Here is a 16149-nt window from a genome sequence, read left to right as displayed (position 1 = left end):
ATGATGATCCAAGCTAATTCCACGAGCATTGTGAACATTAAATAGGACGTAGCCATATGAGAATATATTATGTAAAATTTCTTTTTGAATTAAATTTACACATTCTGTCATGATATTTATATTTAAACATTGAACTTTAAATTTCAGAATAAATAACACACAGTGATACACGGCAGAAATTTATTGTTTCCTCGTTACAGATTACAAAGGTTAGATTCGATATTTCTTGACACTAAAAAACGAGTGTTTCAGCATCGCATAAAAATATATCTTTCAGTCAGGATCTACAAAAGGTGTTTTTATCTAAAAAAGATTTTTAAGCTTTAAGTAAGAAATTGATCAATTACAATCGAATGCGAGGAGAATAATTGATTATGATTCATTCGTTCCTTATGATTTAAAACTTAAAAATCTATTGTAAATCCAAGCCTTAGGATGAAATCACAAGATCCGGAATAGGACTGAGGAACATACAGCATGCGTCATTGAAGCAACTAATTAGCGCTATTCTGCTTTCCATCACACAAGTGTTGTGTGCTATGTTCACATGATGCGTCAAAGATGTGTCCAACATGAATATAATTTAAAAACTACTAACTTCATGTTAATAATTTGCTTATTAAAATAAAATATAATTTTTCAAATTGTAAAAACAATTATCACTGTTGTAGTTTAATATTAGGTGCGCAACTAAGTTCTCGCTGTTATTTTGATGAAAATGCATCAAAATAACAGCGAGAACTTAGTTGCGCACCTAATATTTTACAATTAATATTTACAATTTCATGACAATTTCATAACATTTACAATTTCCTTTTTTTAATTGCTTTAACGCATTTACTATCATTTTTCCACATTGTGTGAACACAGCACACAAAATCTGGCGTGATGAAAAAGTGCGGAAAAGGACACACTGAAATCGCACGTAATGCATCATTGTTTTTTTGATCTTGGTATCTATATTTATGCACTCAGATTTTGTCATTTTGCTGCATTCGCCTCGACACAATTTCATCATATCAATCAGCATCAAATTATTTTAACCTCTCAAAATATGACGGTTTATTACAAGAACAATCATGCATTCGCTATTCCGCAACATGAAATGCGGAATAGCGCTGAGTGGTTGTTTCAATTGTGCATTCTCTATTCCGCAATCTTATTCCGCATTGTGTGATTTCACTCTTAGAGTGCGTTTAGATTCTCCACATTGATACTTTTCGCTAGGCTTCGTCTACTTACCCAGTTACTTAGTGATCACCCGGTAAGGAATCTGAACGCAGCCCAAAATGTAAACGCATCCTTAAGGTGTATTCACATGCAAGTGTCAAGCGTCAAGCAGCAGAAACAGTAATCAATCAGCTGAGCAATATAAGCAATGTATAAAAAATATTTTTTACGCCACTGTAAAAGTCGCCTTGTTGATTGGTTGCTGCTTCCACTGCTTGAAGCTTGACGCTTGCATGTGAATGTACCTATACACAGTCTTCTTCCATCGTTGGCTGCGTTCGGAAATGTCGCTCGGATGTCTCCGATGCCTTGGATTTATCATCTTGTCTTTATTTAATATTTGTTAAATGCATCCGAGTGATATTTCCGAACGCAGTCATTGCACCATTTATCGATTGAGAAAGATTAAAACAAAGGTATTAAGAGATATGTTTCCCATTTTGATCTAACTAAAAATTTAGCCTTAATGAATCGGGATAAAATATTTGATGAAAATACAAAGATGTTTCTAATGGAACAAATTCAGCCAAGTGATCGTAACAGGACTAGCAATATTAATCGCCACATAATCGAGTTAAGCGACAACGATTCCAAGATGGTTCTACGGCGGCAGTTTGGAGAAATGGCAGGACGCGGGAATTCAAACACGCAAAGCAACGCATTGGATTATGAAAATATGGAAATTCTACGAAAGCTACCACCGGACACGATCGTGATACGACAAAAAATGAAATCGGGCATAGAAGATAGCGATTACAGGGAATTAATGGAAACGAATAGTAATGATAGCAGCTCGATTTCTGGCTGTGCTGATGTTAAAAAAGGAATTTCACGAGCTATTAGAAACAAAACGTGAGCAATATCAAAAAGTTATATACTATTCAATTATATATAATTTATATATGAATTTATATGAATATATATATATTCATTATATATATGTAATAATTATATAATGTATGTAATAACTTGTGTGTGTGTGTGTGTGTGTGTGTGTGTGTGTGTGTGTGTGTGCGTGCGCGCGAGCCTGTGTACGTACACGTACATGCATGCATATGCAACATGTGCACGCGCGCATCTGTGCGTGTATGTATATGTGCATACAGAACAAACATAACTTAAACATTTTTATATTAGGTGCGCAACTAAGTTCTCGTTGTTATTTTGATGAAAATGCAACTTTATTGTGAAAAAATGGTTACAAATGAATCATTGAAAGTATTGCCCATCGCTAGCTACTACTTTTTCCCATCTTTCTGGCAGAGCTCGTATACCATCACGATAAAACTGTTCACTTATTGCTGGAGCCATCTGTTGACAAACAGCGGGAACTTAGTTGCGCATCTAATATATTATTTCAAAATATAAACATTTATTATAACAATTAGTTTTAACATTTCTGTGTACAATGCACAAAATTGTTCGACTCATTTTAACAAATCTGTGTTACAAAATATTTAGAATAAAGCTAATTCAGAAAAGAGATTATTTTAATAACTTTTTTATCACATAGCATGTAACATAAAAGAATATGAACGCTTTCTTAATTTTGATAAAAATTAATGGATGTTTCACTATTATTTGTAATAAATAATTTTAAAAAATGTAATTTTAAAAAATTCGCTTGGTAAATTTTAAGAATCATTGTCCTGACTCATTTATACTCTATATTAATCTTTATACTCCAATATAAATCTTAATTAACACTTTTTATCTTCTCTTGTAAGCATTATTTACTTTTTCTGTTATTTTCTTTATAATTACTAATGTGAAGGAAGTATTAGAGTATTAATTAATAAATTGTAAAATAATGATATTAAGAAATATTTAATGTACAAATTTAAATTTTCATAATTGTATAAGATTTATCGGTAAAACATTTTTCATACATGAATATGTATAAATATGTATAAATATGCATAAATATAAACATATACAAACATGTACAATCATAAATATATACAATTGTATATGAAATATGTTCATATATCCCTGTGTTTCTTTTGTAAAATTATTTTTTAGTATAATAGAAATAATAATAGTAATGTGAAAACATAAAAAATGATTAAAGGGATAATTTTCGCAGTATTCGTTTTAGAAAAAAATGAGTTTGAAGAAATATAAAAAAATTGCACACACACAATTATGCATAATTTTATGTATAATTATACGGAATTTTTGTACATATTTTCAAACTTGATTTTTTTTAAATAAAACAAATAATGTAAAAATCCTTTTAATTATTTTTAATGTTTTTACATTACTATTAATATTTCTATTACACTAAAAAACATAAATTTTATAAAAAAAAGAGAGATGTATGAACATGTATGGACATATTTCATATATGATTGTGCATGTTTGTGAATATTTATGTATGTTTATACTTATTTATACATATTCATGCATAAAAAATTTTTTCCCGGGTAGCTACATCTGCAAATATCAATAATAATAATAATATTATCGTCTACAACACGAAATATTGCAGCAATATTGTAGCAATATTATTTTGAAAGATTGTAATATTTCATAAAACATGCTGCAATATTAGAAAAATATTGCATACATATTGCTATAACATTATGCAATATTTCAATAATTATTCTAGTTCTATTAACTGCTGACATATTATTGATCAGCATCATATTCTAAAATACATACGATAAAGTTATGATCAAAATATATTCGAGGGCCTAAAAAGCACATCCAAAGCTATGTTCCGATTCCCATTCGAATACTATCCAGATATCATTTCATCTTTATTATTTACCGAACGTTAAACAAGGCATGACCCAGAGAACACCTGAAAATCCGAACACGCCTCAAATAATATATTGCAATATTTTCTACAAAATATTAAGATTACAATATTTTGCAATATTTCCAATAAAATATTATAATTTCAATATTCAATATTACTGCAGTTTTTGTAATATTACGCACTATTGAAATATTGCTGCAGTATTGCAATATTTTGTACCATAGGGGATGTATTAAGAAAGTATTCTTTTAGTATCATTTTATAACCATTTTTCAAAATTCTTTTTTTTATAAAAAATCCTGAGAAATCAGGCAAATGAGAGTGTAACGCAGTTGTTGGAACGTGATCACATAATATTATTAATCAGTGTACAATAGTAATCGATTGCATATATTTTCATAAAAATGAACGTTTCGACTTTTTTTAGAGTCATTATCAGTGTTAATATAGTTCTTCAAAAATGTGAGACATCACTCATGCATCAATAGCAGTCATTAAAGAATTGAAAGATCTTAAGTGAGGTGTATGAATTTTGATTGTTGCAATCTTATACAATTCATTTCTGGAACGAATATGAAAAAGTATCGTGTTATTATAAATACAAATTATAAGTATTAATGAAAATATGTGGCACATTTGATGCTGAGAGATGTGATTACAGGAACAAATAATTATAAGAATAAAGTACAAGAATTCGTGCAATAACCAATTATAAAAAAATATATAAATAGTCAGAGTATAAGAGAATATTAATTAATTAAGGAAGAGTTCAGATTGACGATATTATTTGAAAGTGTGTCGCATATATATAGAAAACTGTTATTAATGTTATTATTATAAAAGGTTGAGGTATATTGTTGGAAATAATATCATGTAAAAAGCGTAGGAATGGTTAACAGATGTTTTTTATTGCCACACCATAACAAGAACCTTAAATTTATAATAAATACTTACTAGAGAATGATTATCCTCCTGATTTTATTTTTGAGACGATAAATCTAAGCGTTATTTCACAAACAATCCAAGGTACAAAATAACAAGTCTAACTCGCCGTCAGAATAAGAACGTACTTCTTGGTTCGTTTTACCGTGTATTGAATCGATCTCAAATAAATTCAGGAATATTACTAGCAATTTAAACATGAAGCTGGTATTTTTAAATAAACTTTGAAAGAAGGTTTGTGAATGTTCACAAAGATGTTCTCCCGAAAGAGTCAAACAAGAATGTAGTGTATAAAATAGATTGCAAAGATTACAACGCAACATATGTAGGACAAACCGGCAGAAAATTAAAAACGAGAATCTAAGAATATTGTCGACAAATTAATAGTTTCATTGGCACTAGATCGGTCATTACGGATCACAGACTTTCATTTAATCATGATTTCGATTGAGAGAACGTCAAAATTTTGAACCGTTATTTAGGAAGAAGATTGGTATCTAAGATGTTACATATACAAAAAATAATAGTCTTAACCTATAGTTTGACATAGAATTTTAATATTACATTTTTAACATTACATTTCGATTTAAACAAATTATAAATAATTAAACAATGCTCGTATATTTTCTTAAAAAATTAACACAATGTCATGGCTTATTTCGAGCTATTATAATTAAATTAACTTTAAATTAATGTAATTAACAGACGTTTCGGCTTACAAAGCCTTCTTCAGTGTCGCAACGCAGAAATACAATCTTACATTAACGAATACAGAATAATGGATACAAAATTTAAAAACCCTCAATGATGAAGTGTCAAAATATAAAAAAATAAAAGAATATAAAAAAATATAAAAAAATTTGAACGTCAATAAGTATCCCGCCAGATGACAAAAAGCTAGGAACATTTGGATACTTTAGTCAATAGTAGATCAATTATGTTTATCGATAAAATAGATTTGTCAAATTCCTCGGTTGAGATCGAGAATCCAGTTTGTCACAGACTTGTATCAAACGATTTGAGAATTCTTTAATTACGAGTATTTTATGACATTCTAATAGAACAAATAAATTTAAGATAATATAATATAATAATAGATTAATAATAGATTAATAATAGATTTAAGATATTATAATATTAGTGTGAAAAAGAGATACAGAATCAAGTAATAATAACTTACGGTTATATAAAATACTGTAATCTGAATTCTCCATCAAAGATCCGGTTAAGTACAATAAAGATACTGACTGTTGCTCGTTTAAAAATCGACTGTTTGAAAATTAACTAATGTGAAGTGTACGTCAAATAAAAGTCAGTCAATAAAATCGAATCAGTAAAAACAAGTCTGTTCTAAACTGTGATCATTTAAGTTCTCGTATATCGTCAAGTATGTCAAAATAAAAGTAAATAATAAAATATCCAATAACTCAGTATCTTTCATTAAATTTAAATCATTTTTTTTTTGTTCTTTAATGTGTACCATTTCAGAAATATTTCTTTTACGATAATTCTTTTCAAAATCAAGAATAGTAACTTTCTCCCAATCAAACTCGTCATTAGTTTCAGTGATATGTTTCGAGATTACTGAGTTTTGACTAGTCCAATTTTATATTATTGCGATATTCTTTAATTCTTGTCTGGTGAAATTAACGACACAATGGTGTCGTTAAAAATAACAAAGACATATTTTTTACACGAGCAGACAAGGTAATGTAACCGTAGCCATATATGATCTTTTACAATAACAAGATTTTTGAGTTACTTAAAGATTCTGATACATATTTGGTGCTTAAAAATCCGGCAATGGTGATTGAAAGAAATCTGAATAATATGTTAAAAAAAATGGCATCAGAAGGAATTTATTTCAGATAAGGAATTGTGGAATCTTCGGTCAAGTGATTCCATATTGCCGAAGGCATATACTTTACCAAAAATACACAAGGAAGACGTTCTCTTTAGAATTATTGTTTCTTCAATCAATACAGCTCTATATTCGTTATTTACAAGATATTATCCCTTCTGCAAAAAGTAAAATAAAAAATATAATAGTTTTGAATTTCACAATAAATTATGAATTTCGCAAAAATGGAATGACGATTGACAAAATAGAGATAATGGTTTCATTAGATATTACTTCTCTGTCATTAATCTCTGCCATTGGATGTTGCGCTGGATGGATTGGTGGGAAGGTGGGACTCCTTTAAAAGTGCCACAAACATTCCAAAGAGTTCATTAATGCAGTCAAATTTGTCTTAACATCGACATATTTTATTTTTAATGGGATTATTTATAAACAAACTTTTGGCACACCTATTGGTTCCCCCCTTTTCCTTATCCTTTCTGACATTGTCATGGAGGATTTAGAAAAGAAAGTGTTAAATTCTTTACAATTTCAGGTTTCTGCATATTTTAGATATGTCTTTATGATTGCATCTAAAGATAATCACTCAAATTTTAAATTCATTCAATGATCAGCATGATAGACTTAAATTCACTATTGAATATGAGGAAAACTATTATCTGAATTTTTTGGATTTATTGGTCATCAATAAAGACAATATCATTATTTTAGATTGGTATCAAAAAAAAAGGTTTTCGGGTAGATATTTATCATTCTATTCGAATCATCCCATATGTTACAAAATTGGGACCATATATAGCTTAGTTGATAGAGCGATCTTATTGTCAAATTCTACATTCTATAATAAGAACAGAATTTATAATAGAAAATTTGAAGAATAACGGTTATTCTCTAGGAATGATTTTTTATTATATTAACAAAAGGATAAAAAGTCTGGCTTATAAAACATCCACGATGGTTAATAGGACCATCTGAGACAACTTGACACTGGAGTTTTGAGAGAGATAATGGTTTTCCCATATATAAGATCTATTTCTAATAAAATTACTAAGTTTATTAATAAATCCAAAAACATGATTGGCTATAGTTTAAACAAGTTTAATAAATTTATTAAAGTTCAAAGGACAAAAATCAACATGATAAAAATAATAATGTCATATATAAAGTAAATTGTAATAACTGCGATGCATGATATGTGGCCAAACGAAGAGATTGCAGACAAGAATTAAAGAACATCGCAATAATATAAAATTGGATCAGTCCAAGCACTCAGTAATCTTGAAATATATCACTGAAACTAATCACGACTTTGATTGGAAGAAAGTTAATATTTTTGATTTTGAAAAGAATTATCGTAAAAAAAATATTTCTGAAATGATACACATTAAAGAACAAAAAAACGGTTTAAATTTAATAAAAGATACTGAGTTATTGGATAACTCTTATTTTAACATACTTGACGATATACGAGAACTTAAATGGTCACAGTTTTGAACAGACTTGTTTTTACTGATTCAATTTTATTGACTTACTTTTATTTGACCTACACTTCACATTAGTTAATTTTTAAACGAGCAACAGTTAGTATCTTTATTGTACTTAACCGGCTCTTTGATGAGAATTTAGATTACAGTATTTTATATAAATTACTGTAAATTATTACTTGATTCTGTATCTCTTTTTCATTAATAATATATTATCTTAAATCTATTTGTTCTACAGAATGTCATAAAATACTCGTAATTAAAGAATTCTCAAATAGTTTGGTACAAGTCTGTGACAACTGGATTCTCGATCTCAACTGAGGAATTTGGCAAATTTTCTATTTTTATCGATGAATATAATTGATCTATTGTTGACTGAAGTATCCAAATGTTCCTAGCTTTTTATCATCTGGCGGGATATTTATTGACGTTCGAATTTTTTAATATTTTTTTAGCTTTCTGTTATTTTTCTGTTATTATTCTGTTATTTTTTTATATTTTGACACTTCACCATTGAGGATTTTTAAATTTTGTATCCATTATTCTGTATTCGTTAATATAAGATTGTTCTGCGTTGCAACACTGAAGAAAGCTTTGTAAGCCGAAACATCTGTTAATTATATATTATAATTTAAAGTTAATTTATAATAATTATAGCTCGAAATAAGCCATGACATTGTGTTTATAAATAATTTATTATTTTAACGCTTGACTTTATCCTTGTAAACGATGACAATATATGTATGTATACATATATCTGCAACACACTTTCAAATAATATCATCAGTCTGAACTCTGCCATGTCTTGACTAACTAGTATTCTCTTATACTCTAACTATTTATATATTTCTTTTATACTGTTTTTTATACTTTATAAACTATAAAAGTTTTTTTTACTTTTATACTTTTTTTATAATATATAATATATTATAAGACCGTATATGTGCTAACACAAAAAAATCAAAGCTTTAAACAGTCTAGCTAGATCTTAAATGCTTGTATGATTTTTGTGAATTTATATACTACATATGGAGTTCTTAGAAACGTGCACCGAAATGATTTCTTGAAACGTTTACTCTACTAAAGTACCGCAGTAATATCACGAGTTAAATTGACTAGCAATTTAACAAATTTTTGCTTATTCGCATGTTCGAAACGATCTTAATAATGTTGAATGACATATTAAAATCTATAAATAACTAATCCTTATTGCGAAAAATATTACCTTGGCCGGGAGTCGAACCCGGATCTCTTGCATTCCGTGCGAGTGTTCTAAGCCTTTAGACTACCGAGACCATAATATTCGGTAGTCTAAAAGCTTAGGACGCTCACACAGAATACAAGAGATCCGAGTTCTAGGGACTACATACATAAATTCACACATATATAAATTCACACAAGAATCATACGCATTTAAGATCCAGCTAGACTCGGCTAGACTAAAGTTTAAGACTTTGATTTCTATAGTTTTCTTTTATAATGATTATTGTACAAATTCTTGGACTTTATTCTTATAATTATTTGTTCCTGTAATCACATCTCTCAGCATCAAATGCTGAGCCACATATTTTCATTAGTATTTATAATTTGCTAATAATTTGAAAATACATGCAATCAATTACTACGAGGGGTATCCAGAAAATAAGTTCCGTTTTTTTTTACAAATAAAGTTTTTATTGAAAAAATCTAAAATTTACATGGATAATACTTGACAACTTCTAGTCTTTTTCTACATAATTCCCGTCAATCTCAATACATTTTGTATATCTGGAAACAAGCTTCGAAATCCCTTCTGCATAGAAACTTCCCGCCAGTTCTTTAGTCCAGTTAGTTACAGCTGTCTGAACTTCCTCGTCGCTTTGGAAGCGTTTTCCGGCCAAGGACTCCTTCAGTTTCGTAAAAAGATGTAACGGTCCAAAAATTCTTTACCTGCAGTCACTCGTGTGGCCTTGTGTAGAGGAGTCAGTTTTCTGGGAACCCAACGGGCGCAAACCTTGCGAAATTCGAGTTTTTCTGAAACGATCTCATGGATAAGACTTCGGGATATCTCTGGAAAAAGGTTGTGGAGTTCATCTAAAGTTAAACGACGATCATTGCGAATCGCATTTTCAATTTTTGTCGTCAACTCATCCGTGATAAGGGAGGGTCTGCCTCTCCCACTTTCGTCTTCAAGCGAATGTTTTCCTGCCTTAAATTCTCGGACCCATCTCCGCACCATAGATTCACTCATCACACTCTCTCCATATACAGAAACAAGCTGTTTGTGAATATCAACCGATTTAAAATCTTGAGCAAAAAGAAACTGAATGATGCCGCGCAAAACAACTCGAGAAGGAATCGGAATGGAGGTGGCGGGACGCGAAGTGGAGGACTCCATTTTGATAACCTCTCCTGACCGTGTTTCACGAGCTACTGACGCCGAACACCGCTCATTCTATTCGGTAGCTTCCCCTCTTCAATGCTGTGTTGCCAGCTCGCTCATACATCGACCTTACTAAACGTATAATACAAACGGAACTTATTTTCTGGATACTCCTCGTATATTGATTAACAGTTATTTGATCACTCTTCAACAACTGCGTTATGCACTCTCATTTGCCCGATTTCTCAGGTTTTTTTATTATTTGGAGTGTTTTATATATGTATATATATAAATTATAATATTTCCACTATTAATCTTTTTTTTATATATAGCTATAAATTTGAAAGTTGTCACATCTATTCTTTGAATGTTTTTTACAAATCTCTTCAAACATTATAAACGATTTTTTTGGAATTTATTAATAAATTTATATAGGCATGTAAAAAAGATAGATTTACTGTTACCATGATTTAAGACACAGACATTATCTGAAACAAAAAATTCAGAAAGATCTTAATCTAAGATCTCGTAAGTCTAGTTGTCGTCTGATAATTACAATCAAATAAAATTTCTACCGTTTTTATTTTTCATGTAAGAAAGTTTTAAAATGTGTAAAAAAGATCAAAATTTTTTTATAAACCTTTTCCATTTTTGTAAAAATCAATTTTATTGTAGATTTGAAAACTATACTTATATAAATTAAGAATCTTTCTGAATTTCTTATTTCAGATAATTCTTGCATCTTAAATCATAGTAACAGTAAACGTGTATTTTTTTTACATGCTCATATAGAATATGTTAAAAAGAGGTCAATTTTTGCCCACAAAGGTGTAACTGAAAGGAATAGCATTTTTTATAAATTTTAGTCTTTTAAATATAATAATATTAATAAAAAGTTTGGAATCAATATGGAACACCATGAAAGTTAAGTATGAACGTGATCCTATACAGCACCGGATGTATTTATGAAACATCTCAGAAATTTTTCAACTGAAAAGTGAAACATTTTATAAAAATTGCGAAATATGTCTGCAACATTTCTGAGACAGCTCTGAAATAGCAAAATCCGCAATTCTTGCATATGAAACTTTATTGAAAGGTTGATGAAATGTTACAGAAAAAATTTGTAATCTTTTCGAAATATTATCAAAAAGATTTCAGCTATTTTTAGTACTTCAAAAATGATATTTAAATATATACTTGTTGATACTTATCTATATAATATTATGTCGACATAATAAATTTAAATATTATTTAAGTATCAATATAAAAACATATATTTAAATATAATTTCTGAAGTACTTAAAATTTATTAAGAGTTTTCTGATCTGTTTACAGATTACAGAACTTTTTGAAATATAGTTTCTGTATATGTTCTTGCCATTATCCGTTGTAATGTTAAATTGAACTGACATATATATTACAATATTGAATCAAAGATCCAAGTAATATTTTATAACCACGACTAAAGATAATAATTTGAAATTTTATAACTAGACTAAGACTAAATATAGGAACGCGAATCTTTATTGATAAACAATTGAAGTTTTTATATATACGTTTATATTGTTGAATTTTAAACAAATATTATGTAATTTGTAGTGTAATTAACAAGATATGCAACTATAATCATGTCCACAATATCATTATGGCCAAGAAACCAAGATCTATGATTTGGAAATAAGAAAACTTCATAATAAAGTACAATTTAAAATAATGTATATGGATGTATATAGATCATGTATATGATTACGTAAGGTGATAACAGAAAAACGGCAATTTGATCAAATTTGATTAAGATTGAATGTGTTGTAATTTCATTATTAACTATCGAAAATAATCATTATAAAATATTAGTTTTTAAATATTAAAAATAATAAGTTGTATTTAAGCACTTAAGAGATTCAGCGTGGCTCTTCTAATTCTTAACAATTAAATAATATTCATACAGACTGTTACCGAAATATTAATTTGTTTAAACTTAAAGGATATCTAAAAAATGGTAATTATATCGCCAACTATTTAATTGATCACATTATATGTATAAAGCACATATACATAACTACTATTAAAAAATTACATCTGCAGTTTTCACATAATATTATATTATTATTCATACAAAAAGTTTTTTGCAGTTAAAGCACAAGTCATTCATATACAAACGTTTCTCGCAATTAAAGTAGAACAACTTACGATAACATCAATGATATTAAACTGAATTGTGATTGATCAAAAAATGACTTTTAGTCAGTTTTAAACATTACGGAACTATTTTAACATCATGATGATTTTTGTTCTGTTTAAATATGTTTTTCAATTTATTGAATATAATAGATTTTAAAAACTAACTTTTCTGTTAAAAGATTTCATATGACATATTGCAGAATCCTTTCAGAATTGTTGAACATGTGAGGTAAAAGATTGAAACATTTCTGAAAATTTTCCGTAACAATCGGTGCTGTATGGGATTTAAACAAATTTCTTATTTATTTTTTAAGATGTTCCCCAAATGCCACAAACTTTTTAATAATTTTATCATATTCTACAGGTGAAAATTTACAAAAAAAACTATTTCTTTTATCTATTTAGCAAAAATTTCTCCTTTTTGAAAGATATTAAAAAAAAGATATTTACTGAAAAGAGTATAAGTAAATGAAATAATGTTTTTTATAGATTTTGATCTCCTGAAATAATAAAATTATTAAAAAGTTTCTAGCATTTGAGGAACATCTTGAAAAGTAAGTATTATAAGAATATCAAAATTTGTTTAAATATATCATGTTCAGGCTCCCCATGTAATATTGCAATAATATTGCAGTGAAATTACAATATTGCAGTAATATTACAACTTGCAATGCAATATTACATAAATTCTACTGAGATATTACAATATAATACATCATTCTGCAATGTCGTTTAATTATTGCAGTATGATAGATTGCAATGCAATATTACCATAATATCGTCCAAATATTGCAATATGATATATCGCACTAAAATATTACTGCAATATCGTTTAAATATTGCAGTACGATATATTGCAAAGCAGTATTATCGCAATATTATTCAAATATTGCAATGTGATATATCGCATTAATACTACTGCAATATCATGTAATGGTTGCTATAATAGTATACTGCATAATATTACAGCAACATTGTTCAATTATTACGTTGCAGTTTATCGCATTGCAATATTACTGCAACAGCGTTAAAATGCATTTTATCGCAGTGCCATCTTTCTAAGATATGAATAATATTAAGTTTTAATTTTTTTTATTATTGAATAAATATTAAATATTAAATGTAAAAAAATTAGGAATATAGATTAAACATAACTCACAATGGATACAAATGAGCTGTATTGTGTCTTATATGTTATTTGTATTTGCAGTTATATTTAATATTAATTTACAATTTTTTTATTCCTCCAATATTCAATATTTTACTTCTGTTTTTAATTTTTTTTATTATGCGGAACCAAATAATACATCATTGAAATATATATACAAGTCGGTGTACCAACATTTGCCATTCAAAATACAATATAATAGTAACGAAAGTTTAAAAAAATTAAGTAAAGTGTTTATTTACGATTTTTTATTTTAAAAAATAATCTTTGAGATATAAAGGTTAAAATATGATATACCTACGAAATATTGTACCAATATTTTAATAGTGTGCAATATTATAAAAATTGTATCAATAATGCTGTAATATTGAAATTTTTTTATTTTATTGAATATATTATAATAGCATTGAAAAATATTTTGTATAAAATATTGCAATTTACTGTTGCAGTGTTACAATTCAGATTAAATTTAAAGAAATATTATTTACATGTTTTAAAATTATGCAATATTTCAATAATTATTCCATTTTTATTACTAACATATTATATATTATATTCCTTAGCATTATATTCCAAAATACATACGATAAAATTATGATAAAAAAATATTTGGGGGCTCAGAAAGCACATCCAAAAATGTTTGGAAATCTCGCCTCTCGAGGAGACTCGCCTACTCGACTTACAAGAAGAAATACTTGTGTATCCCTTCTTATATAACTTCTTTTACATTTTCTCTTTATGAAAAGCTTTTTTGTGACGGGGCCACATATTTATTGAATTGTAATTTATTGAATTGTAATTTTCCAACAACATACATATTTCAATATTTTCTACAAATTAAAATTATTGTACAATATTTTGCAATATTTTCAATAAAATATTATAATTTTAATAGTGCAGCAATATCGCTACAATTTTTGTAATATTGTACATTATTTAAATATTACTGCAATATTGTTGCAATATATATAAAGGTAAGTACGCAGCCCAGCCACAAGAGGGATACGGTACTCGCAAAAACAAAACGCCCAGCAGTCTTATTTATATTATTAATAGTAGTAATAATATTACTGCAATATTACTACGGTACACAGAAATACTATCGCAATATTATAAAATATTAGCATAATATGTAGAAATATTGCCTAATATTACAAAAATATCGCAAATATATTACTGCAATGAATTTGCCGCGGATATTTAATATTGCAGCGATATTTATACAACATTACTGAAATATTACCATGCAATATTACAGTAAATTTGTAATATTACTACACGATTATTACAATATTACATTATTGTGTAAGTCAATTTTCAAGGTGTTCCCCATCGATACTGAACTTTGTATTAACATTATCGTATTTAAGAAGTCAAAATCTATAAAAAAAAATTATTTCTTTTACTTACTAAAAACAAGAATATTCCCATAATATTAATATTAACCTCTTAGACACGATGCATCACTATAGTGGCTTTCACGGATGTCATCTTTCTGAACAACGCGCCACTATAGTGGCTCACTCGCTCATCGTTTGAATTAAATGATCGTTTTCATATGTTTTGTTTCACACTTTTTTTGCCTTCTCAACGTTTTATAACAGTGTTAACAATATACAGACAGAATATACAGTCTTTGTTTTTGATACGCCAGTGTCAGGTATGAATTGTTGCTTTTCATTTAAATAAATAGAAAACGGAGAGCAATTTGTTATAATACAATTCAGGAACAGACTCGGAAATCGAAAATGATATAAACAAAAACATGCATGTAGGAAGAATAAAAAACGAAGATCGCGCTATGAGTGTGAAGATTGTGACATGGATCTATGTGTCGTACCGTGCTTTAAAATATATCATACTCAATTGTATTATTAATTATTAAAGTAAATTGTTAAAGTTAAAGTATGTATATCATATCTTTAAGAAAAATTATAATTTAATCATCAAAAACTTCATTCCAATGTACTCGCGTAGAGAACAGCATTGTCCGTCACACGTTGCAGTGCTGTATCGTTTACGCGTAATTCGCGTTGAACTCTGCCGTACAGAGAAACAGCCTCGCGCAAAATTCAGCCGTGCCTAAGAGGTTAATAATGTTATATCCACACAGTATGTATTATTGTAATAATCTTGCAGTAATATTACAAATTT

At 28.2% G+C, this 16149-nt stretch overlaps 1 protein-coding gene across 3 annotated transcripts in view; it reads left to right on the top strand.

The window, feature by feature from the left end:
• The first annotated feature begins 1487 nt into the window (after positions 1 to 1487).
• LOC105144488 (uncharacterized) overlaps positions 1488 to 16149 on the top strand; it is a 32153-nt gene continuing 17491 nt past the window's right edge. The window contains exons 1-2 of one of the 3 annotated variants that reach the window (XM_087407764.1): positions 1488 to 1646; positions 1774 to 2082. In XM_087407764.1, coding sequence (XP_087263890.1) covers positions 1826 to 2082 — 257 coding nt within the window. In that variant the 5' untranslated portion in view covers positions 1488 to 1646; positions 1774 to 1825. Of the gene's footprint in view, positions 1647 to 1732; positions 2083 to 16149 lie in introns of all 3 variants that reach the window. The other 2 variants (XM_011053420.2, XM_087407763.1) reach the window with 2 other exon arrangements.

The sequence above is a fragment of the Acromyrmex echinatior genome, chromosome 7 (genome assembly GCF_024713525.1).
Source record: "Acromyrmex echinatior isolate Ae372 chromosome 7, ASM2471352v2, whole genome shotgun sequence".
Taxonomy (NCBI): domain Eukaryota; kingdom Metazoa; phylum Arthropoda; class Insecta; order Hymenoptera; family Formicidae; genus Acromyrmex; species Acromyrmex echinatior.
The sequence above is the reverse complement of the archived record's forward strand: the minus strand, read 5'-3'. Positions and strand labels throughout refer to the sequence as shown.